The sequence below is a fragment of the Coptis chinensis genome, chromosome 9 (genome assembly GCF_015680905.1).
Source record: "Coptis chinensis isolate HL-2020 chromosome 9, ASM1568090v1, whole genome shotgun sequence".
Lineage (NCBI taxonomy): Eukaryota > Viridiplantae > Streptophyta > Magnoliopsida > Ranunculales > Ranunculaceae > Coptis > Coptis chinensis.
The window spans coordinates 51,614,019-51,636,496 of NC_141464.1; the positions used below are offsets into that span (position 1 = coordinate 51,614,019).

The window sequence follows — 22,478 nt, forward strand, 5'->3', positions numbered from 1 at the left end:
ATGCTTGAATCTCCAATGCACAATATTATTCTGGAAAGCTTTAACCCCCGAGGAGGAATCACATTCCACTCATATATATCTCCAACCCATTTCCAAGGCTTTACAGTTATTACTGAAAAAATACACCAACTGTAAATATCTTGACCACACTATAAAAATGCTTTTTTCTTTTATCTAAAGCCTCCGTGCATCTCTTCTACTTTATTAAACACGTTTCAAATATATATTTTCTTCCACCGTTAATAACAAATATCTCTAGCTAGGTTTTGATATTCCACATTTGAGAGAGAGAGATGCTAGTAAAAGTTTTATTCTTTAAATTGCAATATCAATTGAAATTAAAATAAAATAAAAAATCAATTTCGAACAATTAAAAAAAAACAAGTCATGTTGTTATTAGTTATTTTTCTACTTTATTGTTTTATTGCAACGCTTGTAATGCGAGATATAGCCAAAGATTGCACTTAGTTCCAAGCATAGTACAAAATGACGCATTATATCATGTATGTATAGAGCTTGAAGCAAACATCATGAAAATATCAAGGATATATATTTGATACTTCCAATTATAAATATCGTGGATATCTCATAAATTATCGTGATAATATCTCTATAAGTTGATATTTTCAAAATCTCGTGATATACCATCTTATTTTACTTGAAAAATGTTACCCTTCCTAGATTGTACAAAATAGACTCGTTTAATACCCGCTCTCAGATGGGGCGCACCCGCGCTCATAGCTCCAGTGTTTGGGCGCGACCCGCACTTAGTCTCCAGTGTTTTGGCGACCAGCTCAAGGGGCGGCACCCATGTGTATAATTTCGTGGGCTTCGCTACAGTAACCGCGAAATTTGGTTTTTGGAGATAAAACCCAAAGTCAAGGTTTTGGAAAACCTAACCAACCAAGTCAGAAGGATTGGAATCCAGACTAAAACAAAGAGAGAGAAACCCAATCTTGAAAGCTATCAAGATTGAGAGATAACCTTTACAGAGATACAACCCTGTAAAGAGATAAGAGTGATCTAGTAAGGTGAGAGACTGAAAGGATAGATTGTAATCTTCCTTCCCACTTTATAAAGAACTGGCTCTTGTGGAAATAGGCATCATTGGCCGAACCACGGTAAATCTTTGTGTTGTGGTTTGCCTTTACTGCTTTACATTATTATTTGTTGTTGATAGTTGTTTAGCGAGTTGGGCATGTTAGTATAGGCTGTAGTTGATATTTAGATTATGTTCGGAGTTGAATTGTGTTCAAATACAAGTTATCTGTGTAGTGGGGGAATCGATTGGTATTGGTATAATCCCCAACAAGTGGTATCAGAGCCTTGGTTGGAATAGCCTAGGGTGTTATCCGAATCTTGGTCAAAAGGTGTTTGACAAAATTCCTGAGAGAATATTTGAGGTTAAATAACTTGTAGAGATGGACCATTCCGTGAACACTCGCATGATGAGTCTGAATAGGAAGAACTACACCATCTGGAAAGCCAAGATGGAAGACTTGCTATACTGCAAGGACTTGGCACTTCCCATTGAGAATGAGGGAGTAAAACCAGAAAAGACTGATGAGGCTGAGTGGAAAAAGCTTGACGTAAGCGATTGGATACATTCGACAGTGGATTGACGACAGTGCCTTTCACCATGTGTCCCAAGAGACTACAGCCTTCAATCTGTGGAAGAAACTCAAAGACCTGTATGAGAGGAAGTCGGGTGGAAACAAAGTGATAGTCGTTAAGAATTTTGCAGACACGAAGTACTAAGAAGGTTCTTCAATGTCTGAGCATCTTAATGAAGTACAGAATGTCATCAATCAGATGCATTTGATGAAGATCAATTTGGGAGACGAAGTTGAGGCTTTGTTTCTATTAGGCTCTCTACCCGAAAGTTGGGAGACATTAGCAATTTCTCTACATGGAGCAGCCAAGGATGGAATTGTTACCATGGAGATGGCTACCATGTCTTTGTTGAATGAGGAGACTAGAAGGAGTGGAAGAAACAGCTCCTCTCACTCGTAGATCCTTTCACGAGAAAAACGGGAGAGGTCGAAACGAAAACCATCTCGCTTCTAGAGGTGATGGACGAAGTAAATATAAGGGTGAAGCTAGAACTCCTAAGGCGAGAGGCAATGTTACTATTGTGCCACCAAAGGCCACTTCAGATATGAGTTGCAGGACACTGAAGAGGGATGAGAAGAATAACTGTGTACATGAAGACATGGTGCAGAGGAACGGAAACACAGCAGCGAGATACTACCGCACTAGTCGGCGACCTAGTGGGAATTGTGTCGATTGTGGTGTGTCTTTGTCTTAGTACCTCATGTCGATATCTGAGTGGGTGATAGATCTGGGGAGCATCCTATCACGTCACACCGCACAGGGGATTCTTCACTACCTACAGATGTGGTGAATATGGTGAAGTAAGGATGGGTAACAGTGGAGTCTCGAAGATTATAGGCATTGGAGATGTTCATGTAGAAACCAATGTCGGCTACACCTTGACACTCAAGGATGTAAGACATGTCCCTGACATACGGCTAAGCCTAATTTCGGCTGGGAAATTAGATGACGATGGCTTTGTAAACTTCGTTTAGTAACGGGTATGGAAACGGAAAGCGGAGGTTCCATTGTAGTAGCCGGGGAAAGAAAACTTGCTCTCTTTACAAAACACGGGCTAGTTTGTGTAAAGCGTAGAAGCGAATCGCGAGAGAAGAAGCTTCATCCTCGATCGTGGCACAAGAGATCGTGTCACATGGGCATAAAAGGGATGGAAGTTCTTGCTAAGCAAAAGGCCATGCCGGACATTAAAGGTACACATTTAGATACATGTACTCACCGTTTGGTAGGAAAGCAACACGGGTGTCTTTCCAAAAATTCCGTCTCACGAAAGGACAATCGCCCTTGAACTAGTGCACACGGACTTATGTGGTCCTATGAGAGTGAAGTCCCACCGGGAGCTTCGTGACTCTTGACATTCATTGATGATCGTCAAGAAAGATATGGGCCTATAGTCCGAAGACCAAGGATGAAGTACTTGGCGTGTTTGAGAAATTCCACATGGTGGAAAAGAGAGACCGAAGTTGTTGAAGTGTATTCGCCGGATAATGGGGGTAAGTACATTGGGCCATTTGAAGAGTATTGCCGAGTCATGGGATTCGGCCATGAGCGCACCGTTCCCAAGACACCGCAAATGAATGGAATAGCGAGAGAATGAACCGCACCATTGTAGAGAGGATGAGATGCATGCTATCTCACTCTAAGCTACCTAGAAGCTACTTGGGTAGAAGCAATGCGTCTGCGTATTAGTGCATGTGATCAACCTTGTCGCCCGAAGAAAGCCTCCGAATAGTGATTATCCGCAGAGAGTATGGTCGGCAGAGATGTTGATTATGGATACTTGAGGGTATTTGGGTGCGGGCATTTGTGCATATTCGAAGGATGAGAGATCCAAGCTTGATGACAAAGCCAAGCAGTGCATTTTTCTGGGTTATGGAGATGAAAAGTTTGGTTACAAACTCTATGATCCGATTAACAAGAAGGTAATCCGAAGTCGAGATGTTGTGTTCTTAGAAGACCAAACCATAGCAAACTTTGAGGAGGGTGAGAAGCTACAGGCTTTCACCAATGATCTTGTTGATTCAGAACCAGAAGTTCCTACTATGGAATGTGCAGAAGGCATTGAGAATGCAGAGAACCATGAGTTTGAAGCTCATGATGAGAATCCTATTGCTCATGATGGGATAGAACCTATTGGTATAGAGGATGCAGATGAGATGCATGAACCACCACCAGAGCAAGCAGAAGTGCAACCTCCTGAGACACCAGCAGATGGGGCAAGGAGGTCTGACAGAGGGAGACTAGCTTCAACCAGGTATCCACCACATACGTACGTGCTACTATCAGATGGTGGAGAACCTATGTACTATCAAGAGGCACTTGAAGGTACAGACAAAGAAAAGTGGTTGAAGGCCATGCATGACGAGATGGATTCTTTGCATAAGAATCACACTTATGAGTTAGTTGAGAAACCCATAGGGAGAAAAGTTCTCAAGAATAAGTGGATATACAAAGTCAAGCATGAGGAGAACAATCCTCACCCAAGGCACAAAGCTCACCTTGTTGTGAAGGGATTCGATCAAAGAAAAGGGATTGACTTTGATGAGATTTTCTCTCCTGTAGTGAAGATGACTTCTATCCGGGTGGTATTGGGTATGGCCGCAAGTATGAACCTAGAGGTTGAGCAGCTAGATGTTAAGACAGCTTTTCTTCATGGAGACCTTGAAGAAGATGTCTACATGGACCAGCCAGAGGGGTTTGAGGTCAAAGGCAAGGAGCACCTAGTATGCAAGCTGATAAAGAGCTTGTATGGGTTGAAGCAAGCACCGAGACAGTGGTACATAAAGTTTGACTCTTTTATGGCGAAGCAAGGATACAAGAAGTCTGCTTCCGATCATTGTGCGTTTGTTCAGAGATTTCCAGATGGGGATTTCATAGTGCTATTGCTGTATGTGGATGATATGTTGATAGTTGGCCCAAACATCAACAAGATATCCAAGCTGAAGAAAGACTTGAGTAAGTCCTTTGAGATGAAGGATTTGGGGCAAGCAAAGCAGATACTTAGGATGCAGATCACTCGTGATAGAAAGAGTGGGAAGTTGTGGCTTTCTCAAGAAAGCTACATTGAGAAGGTGTTGAAGAGATTCAACATGGATCAAGCGAAGCCAGTCAGTTGTCCGCTTGGTGGCCAGTTCCGCATGACCAAAGAGATGTGTCCTAAGGGTGAACATGAGCAGAGTCAGATGGAAAAGATTCCTTATGCATCCGCAGTGGGCAGTTTGATGTATGCCATGGTGTGTACTAGACCGGATATTGCTTTCGCCGTTGGGGTTGTAAGCAGATTTCTGTCAAATCTGGGTAAAGAACATTGGGAAGGTGTTAAGTGGATATTGAGATATCTCAAGGGCACTTCCAAATCATGTTTGTGCTTTGGTGGAAGTAAGCCCTTACTTGAAGGCTACACTGATGCAGACATGGCAAGTGATGTGGACTCGATGAAGTCCACCTCCGGTTATCTGGTTACTTTTGCAGGGGGAGCAGTCTCTTGGCAATCTAAGTTGCAAAAGTGTGTTGCCCTCTCCACTACAGAAGCCGAGTATATTGCAGCCACTGAGTGTTGCAAAGAGATGCTATGGATGAAGAGGTTCTTCGACGAACTAGGGCTAAAGCAGAAATAGTTTGTAGTTCTATGTGAACAGTCAGGCGCCATCCACTTGAGCAAGAATCCCAAGTTTTCATTCTAGATCCAAGCACATACACGCGTCGCGTTATCATTGGATTAGAGAAGTACTCGAAGACAAGCATTTGTGTATCGAGAAGATCCATACCGACAAGAACGGGTCGGATATGATGACCAAAGTCTTACCGAAAGGTAAGTTTGATATTTGTTGTGCTACCGCCGGAATGGTAGCAGACTCCTCCTGTTGATTTGGAAATTGCATAGAGGTATTCCCCTCACTGTTCGGGAGGGGGAGATTGTTGGTGTTATCCCTCACATGAGGAGAGAAACAGAGCTGGAGAGAAACGAAGCTGATTCGGCGTTGGAGATGTCAGAGCGCGCCTGCGCTCTGAGGAGGCGCACCTGCGCTCGTGCCTTTGGATCAGCCCAGATTTCAGAGCCGACCAGCCGGATAGGCGCACCCCATCCATAGCTCCAGTGTTTGGGCGCGACCCGCATCGATATGAGCGACCTTCTCGATCTCCAAAGTTTTGGCGTGACCAGCGCTCGAAAGGGGCACTTCCAGCCAAAGTCTAATTTTCGTGGGCTTCGCTACAGTAACCGCAAAATTTGGTTTTTTGGAGATAAAAACGAAAATCAAGGTTTTGGAAAACCTAACTAACCAAGTCAGAAGGATTGGAATCCAGACTGAAACAAAGAGAGAGAAACCCAATCTTGAAAGCTATCAAGATTGAGAGATAACCTTTACAGAGATACAACCCTGTAAAGAGATAAGAGTGATCTAGTAAGGTGAGAAACTGAAAGGAGGGATTGTAATCTTCCTTCCCACTTTATAAAGAACTAGCTCTTGTGGAAGTAGGCACCATTGGCCGAACCACGGTAAATCTTTGTTTTGTGGTTTGCTTTTACTGCTTTACATTATTATCTGTTGTTAATAGTTGTTTAGCGAGTTGGGCATGTTAGTATAGGTTGTAGTGAATATTTAGATTTTGTCCGGAGTTGAAGTGTGTTCATACAAGTTATTTGTGTAGTGTGGGAATCGATTGGTATTGGTATAATCCCCAACAAGTATGGTATCAGAGTTATTCATGTCTTCATGTACACAGTTATTCTTCTCATCCCTCTTCAGTGTTCTGCACTCATATCTGAAGTGGCCTTTGGTGGCACAATAGTAACATTGCCTCTCTGCCTTAGGAGTTCTAGCTTCACCCCTAGATTTACTTCTGTCATCACCTCTAGAACAAGATGGTTTTCTGTTTCGACCTCTCCCCCGTTTCTCTGTGAAAAGGATCTCTGAGTGAGAGGAGCTGCTTCTTCCACTCCTTCTAGTCTCCTCATTCAACAAAGACATGGTAGCCATCTCCATGGTAACAATTCCATCCTTGGCTGCTCCATGTAGAGAAACTGCTAATGTCTCCCAACTTTCGAGTAGAGAGCCTAATAGGAATAAAGCCTCAACTTCGTCTCCCAAATTGATCTTCATCAAATGCATCTGATTGATGATATTCTGTACTTCATTAAGATGCTCAGACATTTAAGAACCTTCTTGGTACTTCGTGTCTGCAAACTTCTTAACGACTAGCACTTTGTTTCCACCCGACTTCCTCTCATACAGGTCTTTGAGTTTCTTCCACAGACTGAAGGTTGTAGTCTCTTGGGACACATGGTGAAAGACACTGTCGTCAATTCACTGTCGAATGTATCCAATCGCTTTTCTGTCAAGCTTTTTCCACTCAGCCTCATCAGTCTTTTCTGGTTTTACTCCCTCATTCTCAATGGGAAGTGCCAAGTCCTTGTAGTATAGCAAGTCTTCCATCTTGGCTTTCCAGATGGTGTAGTTCTTCCTATTCAGACTCATCATGCTAGTGGTCACGGAATGGTCCATCTCTACAAGTTATTTAACCTCAAATCTTCTCTCAGGAATTTCGTCAAACACCTTCTGACCAAGATTCGGATAACACCCTAGGCTATTCTAACCAAGGCTCTGATACCACTTGTTAGGGATTATACCAATACCAATCGATTCCCCCACTACACAGATAACTTGTATTTGAACACAATTCAACTCCGGACATAATCTAAATATCAACTACAGCCTATATTAACATGCCCAACTCGCTAAACAACTATCAACAACAAATAATAATGTAAAGCAGTAAAGGCAAACCACAACACAAAGATTTACCGTGGTTCGGCCAATGATGCCTACTTCCACAAGAGCCAGTTCTTTATAAAGTGGGAAGGAAGATTACAATCTCTCCTTTCAGTCTCTCACCTTACTATATCACTCTTATCTCTTTCTGAGGTTGTATCTCTCAGAAGGTTATCTCTCAATCTTGATAGCTTTAAAGATTGGGTTTCTCTCTCTTTGTTTTAGTCTGGATTCCAATCTTTCTGACTTGGTTGGTTAGGTTTTCCAAAACCTTGATTTTGGTTTTTATCTCCAAAAAACCAAATTTCACTTGCCATCTTGTGAATGGCCCACAAAAATTAGACATGGGCTGGTGCGCTTTGCTGGTCGCCAAAACATCGGAGATCGAGCGCAGTCGCTACCAAACACCGGAGCTATGAGCTGGTGCGCTTCATTTGAGCTGGTCGCTCTGAAATCTGGGCTGATCCAAAGGCACGAAGCGTGGGTCGCCTCCTCGAGCCTTGGCGCCGCCTCGACATCTCCAACGCCGAATCAGCTCTGTTTCTCTCCAGCTCTGTTTCTCTCCTCATGTGAGGGATAACACCAACAGAGACGAGTTTGTTTTGTATAGGAAACCTTCGAACACCATATATAAAAAGAGATCAACGTGGCTTCACTCTCTTCTGGGAGAGTTCTACCTAGGATAGAGATTGTCAACATCAGATGTACTCCGCTTTAATATAGAGAGGTGATAGGGAGTTCAGGCTTTTACATTTTTTTTTTTTTGCTAAAAGGTAATTGATTAAGAATAAAAGAATAAGAGTTACATAAAAAGGAAATACAGTTGGCAAAGAGTAGCTAAGGAAGGATAACAACAACAAATGTGTATCTTTCCTAGTACCAGACTCTAGTTGACAAATCTGAAATAGGTAGAATAGTGGTTCTCTAAATTCTTCATGAAAGAAGGTCTGGAGTCCCACCACATACTTTCTCCATGTCGCGCACAGCTATCCGCTCCCAAGTTAGTCTCTCTTCATATTGGAGTGACGTTGATCCATGAAGCTGCATCCTTCATCCTTTGCCACAGATGCTTGAATCTCCAATGCACAATATTATTCTGGAAAGCTTTAACCCCCGAGGAGGAATCACATTCCACTCATATATATCTCCAACCCATTTCCAAGGCTTTACAGTTATTACTGAAAAAATACACCAACTGTAAATATCTTGACCACACTATAAAAATGCTTTTTTCTTTTATCTAAAGCCTCCATGCATCTCTTCTACTTTATTAAACACGTTTCAAATATATATTTTCTTCCACCGTTAATAACAAATATCTCTAGCTAGGTTTTGATATTCCACATTTGAGAGAGAGAGATGCTAGTAAAAGTTTTATTCTTTAAATTGCAATATCAATTGAAATTAAAATAAAATAAAAAATCAATTTCGAACAATTAAAAAAAAACAAGTCATGTTGTTATTAGTTATTTTTCTACTTTATTGTTTTATTGCAACGCTTGTAATGCGAGATATAGCCAAAGATTGCACTTAGTTCCAAGCATAGTACAAAATGACGCATTATATCATGTATGTATAGAGCTTGAAGCAAACAACATGAAAATATCAAGGATATATATTTGATACTTCCAATTATAAATATCGTGGATATCTCATAAATTATCGTGATAATATCTCTATAAGTTGATATTTTCAAAATCTCGTGATATATCATCTTATTTTACATGAAAAATGTTACCCTTCCTAGATTGTACAAAATAGACTCGTTTAATACTGAGCCAAATAAACTGAGTGACATGCCAACAAAAATCCACCCAAATAAACCTAATCGAGAAAGTATTATCCTTTGAGGTACTAGTTTAATCCAACCATCATTAACCACTATTTGTTGCTGTGCTTGGTTATCAACCCAATACAGTTTCTTAATAGCCCCTGAACAACACCAGATGCAATGGCATCCGAGTTTTGAATATGTTCAGAACAAACAAATGTAATAGTAATAAAAAAAAAAATCACTTATCCTACAAGTTGTGATCATATGCTAAATCTCATGATTTGTACCCATTTGTTCAACTCACTAATCTATTATAACAAAACAAAATGGATAGACAAAGGGTGGTGGCCGGGGGTTTGAGTTAGATGTGCGTAGGGATTTGCGTTGATCTCTTTTGAGCTTTAATCATTGATTTAATACACATTTATGTCGTCTTCCATATTTGCCAATTGGATTAAATTGTGACACATTTAAACTATACATTGGATGCCATATTAATACATATTTATACATTGGATGTTATATTGGATTCCATACCAAATATACCAATTTAATACAGATTTATGGACATGGTATGGGCTGCAAAACACCCAAAATTTCTACACGAAATTGCCCTGTCTCTGCTCACCTCTCTCCTCCTTCATTCCCAACTTCCAAGCTATAAAAGAAACGGAAGGAGTTAATATCAAAACATAAAATGACTAACCTCAACGAGTACTTTCACAACCTCTTCAATACCGTAACTCCTCTCTTCATTTGGCCTTCCAAAATAATCAACTTTAACTACCATTAGAGCAAACATTAAAGCATCCATGAGTTTTTCCTTACGTTGCTCCTCTAACAATCTTCTACAACACTCAACTCTCAGTATAAAACCTGGATCGCTCTCTCTCTCTCAACTCGCTAAACTCTCGCTCCAAATTTCCGGTGTCAGCTTCCTGTAAGACCCCTATTATTATTTTTACATTATTATGTAACAATATTTAGTATTTTTGGATTAGATATCACTACTAAAAAAAGGGCTTTTTATGACGATTTTTTTTCTACCTTGACGGCTTCCGTATAAGCCGTCATTATTTCTATCTCACCATTACTTTTATGACGCTTGATGTCAAATGTTGACGGTTATAGGCTAGCAATCATAAATATTTTTGACGATTTTTATCAATGTGTCAAGTTTGTGACTAGCAGTTGTATACTTACTGTTCACTTTATGACGCTTGATGTTAATGTTGACTGTTATAGGCTAGCCATCATAAATATCTATGCCATTTTTTTACCAATGTATCAAGTTTGGTGTCAAATTTATGTGTTCTTTCTCACAAACGTTAAGTCAAAAATTGTTTAACTTTTTCCTTCTAGCAAAACCGGTGTTTAATTAATTGTCACTACTAAAAAACCATCAGCTAATATAGTTCTATATTTTTTTATGAGAGTAAGAAAGGCATCAAGGATTAATTTGACGAGTCTAGCACAAGCGATAACTCCCATAGTTCCGAGTCAATACAATTTGTCGGTTAACATTTTATTCAATGACCCTTAAAAAATTAGTGTTTCTATTTTGGACTCGAGATCTCTACAATTGGGTACAAAGATCATCTCTGTAACCGTGTTATCTCACCGTTGATCCGAATCTGAGATATGTGTGTGTGCCTTGATACCTGTGTGTGTGCTCTGAGATGTGTGTGTGTGCTCTGAGATGTGTGTGTGTGGTACAGAGATCAATCTCTGTACCTAGTTATAGAGGAATCGGAGTCTTCTATTTTATAGTCAAGGGTCAAAAGTGGTCAAGGCGACATACGGGTATGTTTGGTGTGTTTAATCGAATTGAAACGTCAAACATACCTAGCTGAAGAAAACCATTGGTTTAATCAGTAAAAAACCAAACCAAACAAAAAATAGAGAAAGCCTTAATCCGCCGTCTTCTTCTTGAAAACCTTTGATCAGTTCTCTTCCTATCTTCTTCCCAAATCTCGATCTTTGTACTCTTCAGTGGATTAGATCTCACCACACTAAGGAACCGAATCAAAATGGATCAAAGCCCTTTCTTCTCGAGCTCTTTCTTCTCGAAATCGAGTGGGCAGCAACGAGGGGTCTCAGTTCAAAATGGGATTGCATATGTTTATACGGATTGAACGAAACATTATTTTTACATTTTAAGATTAGGATTTGAATTTCATAGATTCTTGTCTTAGATACTAGATTTGTGTATGACAGAATCTTGCAGTCCTCTTCTTCTATTTTCTTATTATTGCAGCAATGTGTAGAAAACCGTTCATTATTGTTACTTTGAATGGTTCAGCCTGTGGTCCCGATCACTTGTCATTTTGTTCCTTCTCATCTCTTTTCTTTCTCGGGTTGGTGGTCCTTGTGCTTCTTGTTGTGCACATGGCTCTATTGTATGGTTTGTTTGTCCCCGATTGGGAATACTAACTTTCAAGTGAAGCCCTGCCCCTATTTTGGTTTGAAGGTGCAAACCACGATGGATGTTGGCGAGCTATTCTCGTTCGCGAACGAGCCAAGGACAAGGTTAGATCACGGAACTTGGGGACCATGGGGGTTGGTCCGGGTTATTGCATCGCTCTTTGAAGTTGCATCACCGATCGCCTTGTTGTTCTTTGTTGAAGGCGATTCGGATTTGGATTTAAGCGCCATGGAAGTCGAGACATTAGTGCGATATCGGTTAATGCGTGGTCGTGATTGTTTTTAACAATGGTGGTGTGTATGGAGGTGACCGGAGGAACCACGAAGAAATTATCGCCTTTACAAAGATGATCATGCCCCTACTTCTTTTGTACACAGTGCGGCATATCATCTTGTAATGGAAGCTTTTGGAGGCAAAGGTTATCTTGTTGGAACTCCGAAAGAGCTCAAGTCTGCACTTGCATAATCATTTTCTGCGGAAACCAAATTGTAATAAATGTCACCATTGATCCTTATCTTTGGTGCGAGAAAGTGGGAGAATGCAACACAAGAACTGAGACAATATTTCGATCTTGATAGGAGGTGGAATCGAAACATATTATGCTATGAATATCCTAGCTTTTTACCTTGTGTCCTTTTGATTGAATACTTGAACGTTATTGTAGGCAATAGTTGTAATAAGGTCATATGCCGATTGAATGTTGTCTTTATAGGTTCAAATTTTATTTGTAAATACGAAATGGATTCATAGTTATCTACTTATCCTAAAAAAAAAACTTCCAAGTGAAGGCACTTCTATTGCAACAAGGACCTTCACTATAGGTTCAACACTCTTAGTATTAATATTAAACTTGATTTCCATAACTTCGGTCCTTCGTCTGCGAAATCAGTAGCTAATGAGTTGTATATATTTTTATTTCCATCCGAAGGTGAAATATGGAGTAAGGGGAGACACTGGACACGCTTGCAAATTTGTTGGAATGATAGATCGTATTACATTATTAGGAGTTCAACATCTATATAAAAAGGCTATATATTCTAGGACAAAGGTTACGATTGCAAAGAATGGAAGAATTTGATTACTCGTGCTATTTTTCCTTGGTCGGATGTTATACCTCCATTTTTGTCCTTTTTCAAAGAATGTAGCATCAAGTCACCAGATTATGGTCCACTTCCACAAGGTGCTCCTTCTTGTTGTCACCGCTTTTGAACCCGGAGGAATCTTAAGGTTTGTTATGGTTTTCTTGCATTTTCAGGATTAATTTCATTTTCATGCCAACACGGTTTGCATAAAAAGTAAATGTGATGAATCCTTCTCACTATGTTGTATGTGTAGTAAATTTGATTTACCATGTTGTGCGTTTTCGATGATGGCAGTTGTTACTTGCATGATTTCATTATATTATGGCCATGTTATTGTACATTTCAAGGTAATTCATCTTAGTGCAACTAAATATTTCTTCATTGACAAAGAATTGTAGTTTGATGTCTTATCTAAATCTGCACTGCATGCAGGAACACAAAGACAAAATATTGCACTAGATAATCCCCGCCTCCTGTCTTGTAGTCATGGGATTTATTTTAGACTTTTCTGGTAAGCTCATTCTGTTTTCATTTCTATTTTATTTGAATTTTCTGAGGTCAGTGTCAACTAATGCCTATCCACCGTAAACTATTATACTGTTTCCAAAAAGAATCTTCAAATCGAATGGAGGTTGTGGATCGGTGGAGAGAAGTGCTGCATGCAAAAATAAAAACTTCGAATTTGTTGGTCCGACAAGAACAACTATAAATCTAGTCTTCAACTAACCAATCTGCTTAATGTGACAGAATGCATGCATGAACAAGGCCCTTTACAGTCAAGTTACACATGTGTTACAGCCGGTCTTGCAATTTGGACTTTTTCTTTACTTGGAATTCATGTGCTGGTTAGATATTTGAATTCCACGTTGCAAACTTATGTGTCTTAGTTATGCATTGCATAAATCCTGTTTAGCATTTCGTTTCATAGTTTGATATACTTACAGACGTACAATAACTAGTTGACAGTTGTATCGTATATTGAAACTGTAACACTCTAGAGCTAAAATCTTGTTTTGTGTTCTTCTTATAGGTTGATGTGTGGGGATATAGACAGCCAACTATTGTTCTAGAGTTGATGGGAAAGCATGCATTGATGATTTATATCTTTGCCGCCTGCAATCTACTACCTCTCTTCTTACATGCATGGATTCTACTGGAAGAGACCTGAAAACAATATTGTGAGTGGTTCATTTTCAAATGAAGTTTTCTACTAATGTACGTGTTCTCCTTTGACATATTTAGCCTAATTTGTTTATTTATGTTTTTGTGTTCTTAACGGTTGACTTTAATTGGAGTTGGGTCATGATCCTTTGGCAGGAAAATCTTTTGGTTAGGCTGCTCATCGTCCTTAAAATACACTGTTGTTCATTGTTTCTACACTTGACAGATGACATTAGACGCTTCGATATTTTTTTGGTGTAAATGGAAGTGAGGAAAGGCTTATCTTTAACCATGTACTATATATAAATGTAGTAGTGTATATCTTTAACCATAGTCTATTTGCATTGTAGGTATTTTCATTTATTTTTCCTTCCGTTGTGAGAACTAGGTTCCATCGCATTGTTCCTCTCATGCCATATATAAAATAGCCTACTTTTGGTAAGTGGCTTGAGCTTTTGGTAACAAATTTACTAATAATGTTTCTTTACTTTGTTTCTTAGGTTTGACAACGTCGATCGATCGATGGATAATACTTAATTTGTTGATGATGGAGTTGATTAAAATGATTTTTAGTTTGGTTGAATGTACTATCAAATAAATGTATCTAGCATTTTTCAATGATGTTGGATAAATTGATGTAAGGAATAAATATTTTCGAATAGTTTGAAAATACATAGGGTTGAAGTTATTGTGGATGTTATAGTTTTATTTTTGATAATTTTATAATTGTTTTATTGGTGAAATAAGTTTCCAGGTTAGGAATTGAATTACAGGTTATTATGCAGTATTTTTGGCAGGAAAAAAATATAATAAAAATATAAATAATATATATATATATATATTTTAAATAAAAATAAAAGTAGATGACGGTTTTAGAAGAACTGCCATAGTGTAAACTATTTGTTGATGTATTTTTCTTCCATAAAATGATGGTTTCATAGTAGTCAATGAGTATTCTTGACGGTTCTAATTATAATGTATGACGGTTACATATGAGGTGTCATAATAAAATTTACCTACTATGACGTTTTAAAAACAAATATATGTCATAATGGGAGGGACTTTTAAGATGCCTTTCTATGAATCGTCATAACTTTAATGACAGTTTTGGTTGACTTTTTATGACACCCCCAGTAATGACGACTAGTTTTTCAATCAGAAAGTGTCATGATATGTATTTCATGATAGCTAAAAGCTGTCATAAAAAGCCCTTTTTTTAGTAGTGTATGTAATGCATGGTCAATGTGCTAGAAAATTTGGTTTGACTTTTAATAGAGAAGGAGAAAGGAGGGAAAACAAGAGAATATTTTTTGAAATTTGTATTAAAGGAATTTAGTGTTTTGAATTTTAAATTTTGTGTAGAGATTTTTAATATTTGGAAAGTTTTCAAAAGATATATTAATATAAGGTATATAATAAATAGAGTACTTTTAATAGAGAATAATATTATATATTTATGAATAAAGATATTTGGTAAAAAGGAAACTTTCTTAAAGTTAAGCATAAAATATGGTAAAGAATTCTTTGGAATGGAATGATTTCTCATAAATTTAGGGTTTTAAGAAAATAAGGTTTTTGCTTAGAACTAAATAAGTTAACTAAAAGAAAGAAGAAGGAGCGGATTTGTGCATCTTTAGCTAGCTTTGGATCGGATTTTTGCATGGTGTAACGTGATTTCTATTATACATATTCTTTTTATGGATACAAGAGGTGAGTAACCATTATATTTGTGTGGTATTATATATTAACTTGATATTATAGAAGAAATTATTTGTTTGTTGTTGTGCATGGATGAGAACATGATTATAGGATTGGTTTTTCTATTTAACATATGCTATTGTATTTGGGTGACATTTTAATTTAATATATATGCTATTTTCGTATGCAAAACCATTTGACTTTTGTCAGCTTAATTAGGTATTAATTATAATTTAAGGATATGGAGAGACTTTCATTACTGATTAAGAAATCGATTTGATTTATTTTGGTGTAACATATGGTGCTAGCTTGCAGTGTTGACCCTGATGCAAAGCGAGCCAAGCCGTCGCTTTGGGCCACCAAGTCAGTATCAAATTTAAGGGCCACATTATACTCACCCACAAAAGCCCACAAAAGGGAAGTTTATTACGTTTTCAATCAAAAGTCAAAAAGCCACCTACAAAAACATAAAAGAAAAACTCAGTCGCTGTTCGCCTGTTCCAAAACCAAAATTCCAAAAATTAAAAAAATTAAAAAAGAAAAAGAAAAAGAAAAAAGAAGAAGATAAACTCAGTCGATGTTCGCCTATTCAAGAAGTAAAGACGTAAAGGTACAAAACTTCACTCACTCTACCTGGTTTTTGATATTAAATATTTAGAAGCAAAAAACATAACAACTTATTCAATCTCAAACAGGAGCTATTCATAAGTATTTTTCTAGCAGCAAAGAAAAAAATAGTTTTGATGAAGATTTAGTGAATAAAGAACATGAAAATTTGGTGGATGCACCACATGAAGATTTGGTAGATGAGGAACATATAATTGCCAATGACAATGAAGATCATATGATGAATGACACACATGAAGACTTGGTAGCTGAAGACAATGAAAATTTGGTGGCTGCAAACAATGAAGATTTGGTGGATGAAGATGATGAGGATTTGGTTGATGAAGAACTTAATCAACAAACAAATGTGGTTGACTTATTTGGGCTGGTAAACATTGATGACCCGCAAAATTGGGATAAGATGGATCAAAATTACAGAGATTTATTAGTGGAAAGGAGGCCCTAAAAGAGATAACACTGTCGATTTTCCTAAAGATGATCTTGGTAGGCATTTTTCTTCTACTCATTATGTTCGACACTTATCAAATGGAGAGAAGAAAGATAGAAGATGGCTTGTATATTCTAATGCTTTGGATAGGGTATTTTGCTTTTGTTGCACGTTGTTTAAGTACGACGGAAATAATATTCAAATGGCGAATAATGGATTTAAAAATTGGAGAAATCTTTTACAAAAGCTTAAAAGTCATGAAAAAAGTAGTAGGCACATCAGTTGCATGAGCAGTTGGATTGAATTAGAGATAAGATTGAAAAAGAATGAAACGATTGATAAATGTGTGCAAGAACAGATCAATAAAGAGAAAGAACGTTGGGGTCACATATTACTAAGGATATTCTCTATTGTGAAAGCTCTTGCTAGAAATAATTTATCATTTCATGGGACAAAAGAGAATATTTATCAAGAGAACAATGGTATTTTCTTAGGCATAATTCAGATGATTGCCGAATTTGATCCTGTAAGGCAAGAACATATTCGGCGTATTCAAAGAAAAGAAATTCATTACCATTATCTTAGTCACAAGATACAGAATGAGTTAATACATTTGTTAGTAGAGGAGACCAAAAGTATCAATATTGTAAAGAAGATCCAAGAAGCAAAATATTTTTCTGTGATACTTGATTGCACCCCAGATATAAGCCATGAAGACAAATGTCAATTGTTATACGGTGTGTTGATGTTTCTACAAGTCTGGTAAAGGTAAAAGAATTCTTTTTAGGGTCAGGTGGACGACACTTTGGGATTGAGACTTTTTAACACACTCAAAGATGCACTGAACTCTCTTCAGCTAGAAATCGGTGATATAAGAGGACAAGGATATGATAATGGATCTAACATGAAAGGGAAACATAAAGGTGTGCAAAAGAGGTTGCTTGAAATAAATCCAAGAGCAATGTACACGCCTTGTGGTTGCCACAGTCTCAACCTTGCTCTATGTGATATGGCTAACTCTTGTTCTAAAGTTGTCTCTTTTTTTGGAGTGGTACAACGCATATATTCGTTGTTTTCTTCTTCTACAAAGCGGTGGAAGGTCTTCAAAGATCATGTACAATACAAAGAAAATAAAGGTAAGAAAGGTCTAAATGTTAAGTCATTGTTTTAAACTCGTTGGGAAAGTCGTGTGGCAAGTGTTAAAGCAATAAGATATCAAGCGCCAAAGATAAGGGATGCTTTAATTTTCTTGGCAGATGCTAATGATGACCCTAAAACAAAGAGTGAAGCTGAGTCCCTAGTAACACAAGAGATGGAAAATTTTGAGTTCTTGGTTGGTATGGTTATCTGGCATCATTTGTTATTTGTTGTGAACTCTGTTAGTAAAACAATGCAAGCTGAAGATATGCACATTGATGTTGCCATAGATCAACTGAAGGAACTTATTTCTGCATTTGAAAAGTATAGAGAAGCTGGATTTGAGGAGGCCAAGGCTGAAGCTAAAGATGTTGCAACTTCTATGCAAATTGAACCTATTTTCCGTGAGAAGCGTATTATTCCTAGAAAGAGGCAGTTTGATGAAAATGATGTCGAGGAGGCGCCACTATCAGCTGAGGAATCATTTAGAGTCTAGTATTTCGTATTTATTTTGGACCAAGTTCTTTCCTTATTAAGAAGCAGGTTTGAACAATTCCAAGTATATGAAGGATTATTTGGGTTTTTATTTAATGTGGAAAAGTTAAACTTTGTATATGCTAACAATTTGAAGGTTTCTTGTAAGCACCTTGAAGTGTTTCTAAAGTACGAAGATGTTTCTGATATTGATGGAGAAGATTTATTTTCAGAATTAAGAATCTTATGAGAAATTTTGCCAAAGGAGACAAAGAAGGCGATTGATGTGGTGAATTATTTGAGATTAAGAGATCATTGTTTTCCGAATGCTTGGGCTGCTTATATGATATTATTCCCTGTTACAGTTGCTTCCTGTGAAAGAAGTTTTTCCAAGTTAAAGTTGATCAAGTCTTATCTTCACTCAACCATGTCATAAGAAAGATTGAATGGATTAGCGATGTTATCTATTGAAAAAGTTGTTGTTGAAAAGGCTGACTATTCAAGTGTAATTAGTGAATTCGCATCTAAAAATGCGAGAATAATGATTTTTAAGTTATAGGTTTTTTTTTTTTGCCCCCCTCCCGGATTATATTGGCAGATGAAAGTTGAATAATTAAGTGAGCGGAGCGAATGTTTTTGGGAGGAATGGGGGGTACATGGGACATAGTTTGGTAGGTTTCTATCTGTTTGTCCTCACCTATCCCTCTCCCTTCTTCCTTCCCTCTCCTTCTCCCTCTCAACCAAACCATAACTCTCTCTCTCTCCCCACCCACAAACCCATCTCTCCCTCTCTCTTCTCCACCCTCCGCCTACTCCCCCACTGCTTAGCAATTATCTAGTATAAGTATTTTGTTTTGTCTTGTTTTTTTTTACTGCATATAGGGCCACATTTTAGTGCATCGCTTTGGGCCACGAAATGTCAGGGCCGGCACTGCTAGCTTGTTAGATGAAATACAACTGTTTTTGCTTTTAAGTCAATCATGTTGTTCTTTTTAATAAATGTGGTATATGAATCGGTATGTATGTGTTCTAATCATTATTGTTTTTATGAAAATGTCATGAATTTGTCTTGTAGCTATTTTTCACTTTTCTAAATGCTATGAATATGCACTATAGCGCGTATTGTAGCACTAGTCATATTTAAGAATGTGTACTGTTACTATAGCACTAGTAATTCTTAATAATGTGTATTGTGTTGTACTGTAGTGCGTACTGTAGCATGTAATCATTAATGAGAGTATTGTAGCTCTACTAAACCTTGATGGTATTTCTGTAAATATTAAAGTTGTTGTAATAGATGTTATATAGTGATCTGCAACACTTTTTATGATTATTTAGTACATTTAAAGGATGCTATATTGATTAATTACCAATGTCATGTTGTGTTATATTGCATTCTCCTAGCCATTCGGACCCCCTTTATTAATGATATAATATTATTGTGATTTTAAGGTGTGTCCTCTATGCAACATTTTTGTGGAATGGTTATGTAATTAAGGTTGGCGTTATATTTATGATTGTGTTGTTATGAAAAAATATGGTAATGTCTTTGGATAAATTTGAGACATGTTTAAATGTGGATATATACTTAGTTGGACTTTCCGTTGACAAGTTAAAATGCCACATAGAAATTTTAGAACACAAAATCCTAGCCCCTAGCTACCACAACTCTTGTGATAAATATGAAAGTTGTCTTTTTAAGATAACACAAATTTAAAGGAACTTGGAGTCCTTATAGCCAAATGATGGCTTTGATTATCTCGTCACCAATTCAGAACAAGACGTGCGATATGTTATGCCTAGTAAAGGCTTACTCACATAATTTTGGCGTCCATGTGGGGGTTATCTGGTATGCGACATCCCGCTTAGGATAACTACGCACGGAGTGGTTGTGAAAGAGGCATGCAGATGTGCATGTTCGGCTCGATTGAGGGGAGCGATTGTGGTAGATAGGACTAAGACATAGAAACGACGCGCTGCTAGGGACACTTGTTAAACGTTCTTGAAATTATCATTTCTTCTTGCATAGTTATTATTTTAAGACTTACACACACATTACGTTTTATTTTATGATATTAATTACAACTAAAGGTTGTTTTGCAGGAGAGTGGGTTAAACTAATTGTTTTTGGAGAGATGACCCACTCTATGATAGAGCGTGCATAGAGGTAAGTGTAGCATAAGTTTTATTTTGTTATTAGATAGAAGCTAATAAGGTGCCTCCATAGAGAAACTAACTACCTTACGCTAAGGCGCCTCTGTGGAGAAACTAACTGCCTTATTATTGTATGCATATTTAAGTTATTTTATAACTAAGATTACTCATACCAACATTGTTTATAATGCTGACCTGATTTACATATTTGCTAATCAGGTGTGTTAACATAGTCGATCAACTTAGTCAGGGTTAGTTGACGTTTGAGAAGGTAGCTTGTTGCTCGTGATTTATGTTAGTTGTTTTAATAAGATGCCATTTTTCCTTTGAGATGTAAGGGAATGACAGATGTTTTTATTTATTTCAGAATTGTTAAGTGAGGGAGTTTGTAACTTAACCTTATTTGCGAGTTTTCATAATGATGATAGATATGTTTTGAGTATTAATTATTATTATTATATACTTTGGTGTTGTGCTACATTATGGTGTATGCGATAGGTTGAGATTTTGAGGTTGTTGTCACACCTCAGATATCGAGGAGTTAGATATTAATTATGTTATCTAATTTATCGAAATTCGGGGTGTGCAGTGACACTTTCCGAAATCTTATCGCAAGTATTCAAAAAGGTGTTTTTACATGATTAAATTAGTTTTCCCTTCAATTATTTTTCCATCGTATGGAATTATTAATATCTATTTGTTGAAATCATGATCCATCTTTTCTAATTAAATTAGTTTTCCCTTCAATTATTTTTCCATCGTATGGAATTATTAATATCTATTTGTTGAAATCATGATCCATCTTTTCTAACTGTTCATTTCACAATTCATGTTCTCTGTTTGTTTGTTCTAATTTAGATTGGTTCCTTATAGGATGAACGTGTGGTTAAAAAATGTATATGACTTATTGGTGAACATGTTTAAAATAGTTGAAAGGATTTATACATAATCAAACCTAGCCTTAAACAATTATTTGTCGCAAAAATATTTTCTAGCATGATTTGTGATCAATCTCTGGATTTTGCAAAGAAGAACATGATTGTTCCAAAATAAAAAAGAAAAAGATATTCTTAGGAAGATGTTCACAAGACAAAAAAGCGTCGGAACAGGATGTTGCAAAGAAAGCAGTTACTTTTTTACTAGAAGACGTACTATGGATGCCAAATAGAAGACTTCAACTACGAGGACAAAAAAAAATACTATGTGTGCTACCGACGAATAGAATACGCCTTTGACAAACTACTTGAAGAACATGAAGCTATTCAGGCAAGTTATCAGAAGCTCATTGAAGAAAATAGAGTTCTAAAAGAGCGTCTTACAACTGAAAAGACCAAGAATGCTAAAAGTGATGAGGAATATGATAGTCAATATGACTCATCGGAAGATGAGGACGTCAACCGCAATTCTTGACATTTTTTTAACATCTTTGGAGAACTAAGTAGTATACTTTATCAATTTGTTGTAATTTCAATTACAAACTTTTAATAAAGATGATGACAATTGGGAAGACCGCGAAAAAAGATAACACATTATGAATTACAATTTGCTTCAATATTAAAAACCTAGGCATATTTGAAATGCGAAATATAAATCAGTTTGGCACGGCAAATAAATGTTGTGCTATCATCATCACAAACATTGGCCGTTCCAGCTAACCAGTTCCAAAAACACATATCTATCATCTGACACATTTCTTCTAAATACGTAGAAGTAGAAGACGTTACTCCTATATGGTAGAAGACGTGTTGTGTGGCTTTGTACTTGACAAAGTAGTGTCATAATAGAGTACGGTAAGCTACCATCTTATCTTTTAAGCTTGGATGACTTAAACACAAATCCATGTAATCAGCCAACGTTAGCAAAAACTAAGGCATTCCAACTAAATGCACATACAATGCATTTTTGGACGTGCATATTCTAATCTCCAAATAAATCTCTTTTTGAAAAGACTTGAATACAGATTCGTTGAATCAGCTAACAGTAGCAAATTCTAAGGCATTACAATTAATTAATACAGATACATAAACGGTTACAAACCCATACCTTTCTCTAAATACCCCCAATTCAAATTCACATACCACTTTTGAACTTCAAAATGCGTTACAATTATCTTATGTCGTTATATATATTCGTTCCT

General features: G+C 37.2%; 1 protein-coding gene across 1 annotated transcript; it reads left to right on the forward strand.

Moving 5' to 3' along the window:
- Positions 1–16,778: 16,778 nt before the first annotated feature.
- LOC147476572 (uncharacterized) lies at positions 16,779–18,209 on the forward strand. The gene is made up of 3 exons (XM_086585770.1): positions 16,779–17,102; positions 17,364–17,539; positions 17,762–18,209. The coding sequence occupies exons 1-3, from the start codon at positions 16,779–16,781 to the stop codon at positions 18,207–18,209; spliced, it is 948 nt and encodes a 315-aa protein (XP_086441896.1).
- Positions 18,210–22,478: the final 4,269 nt, after the last annotated feature.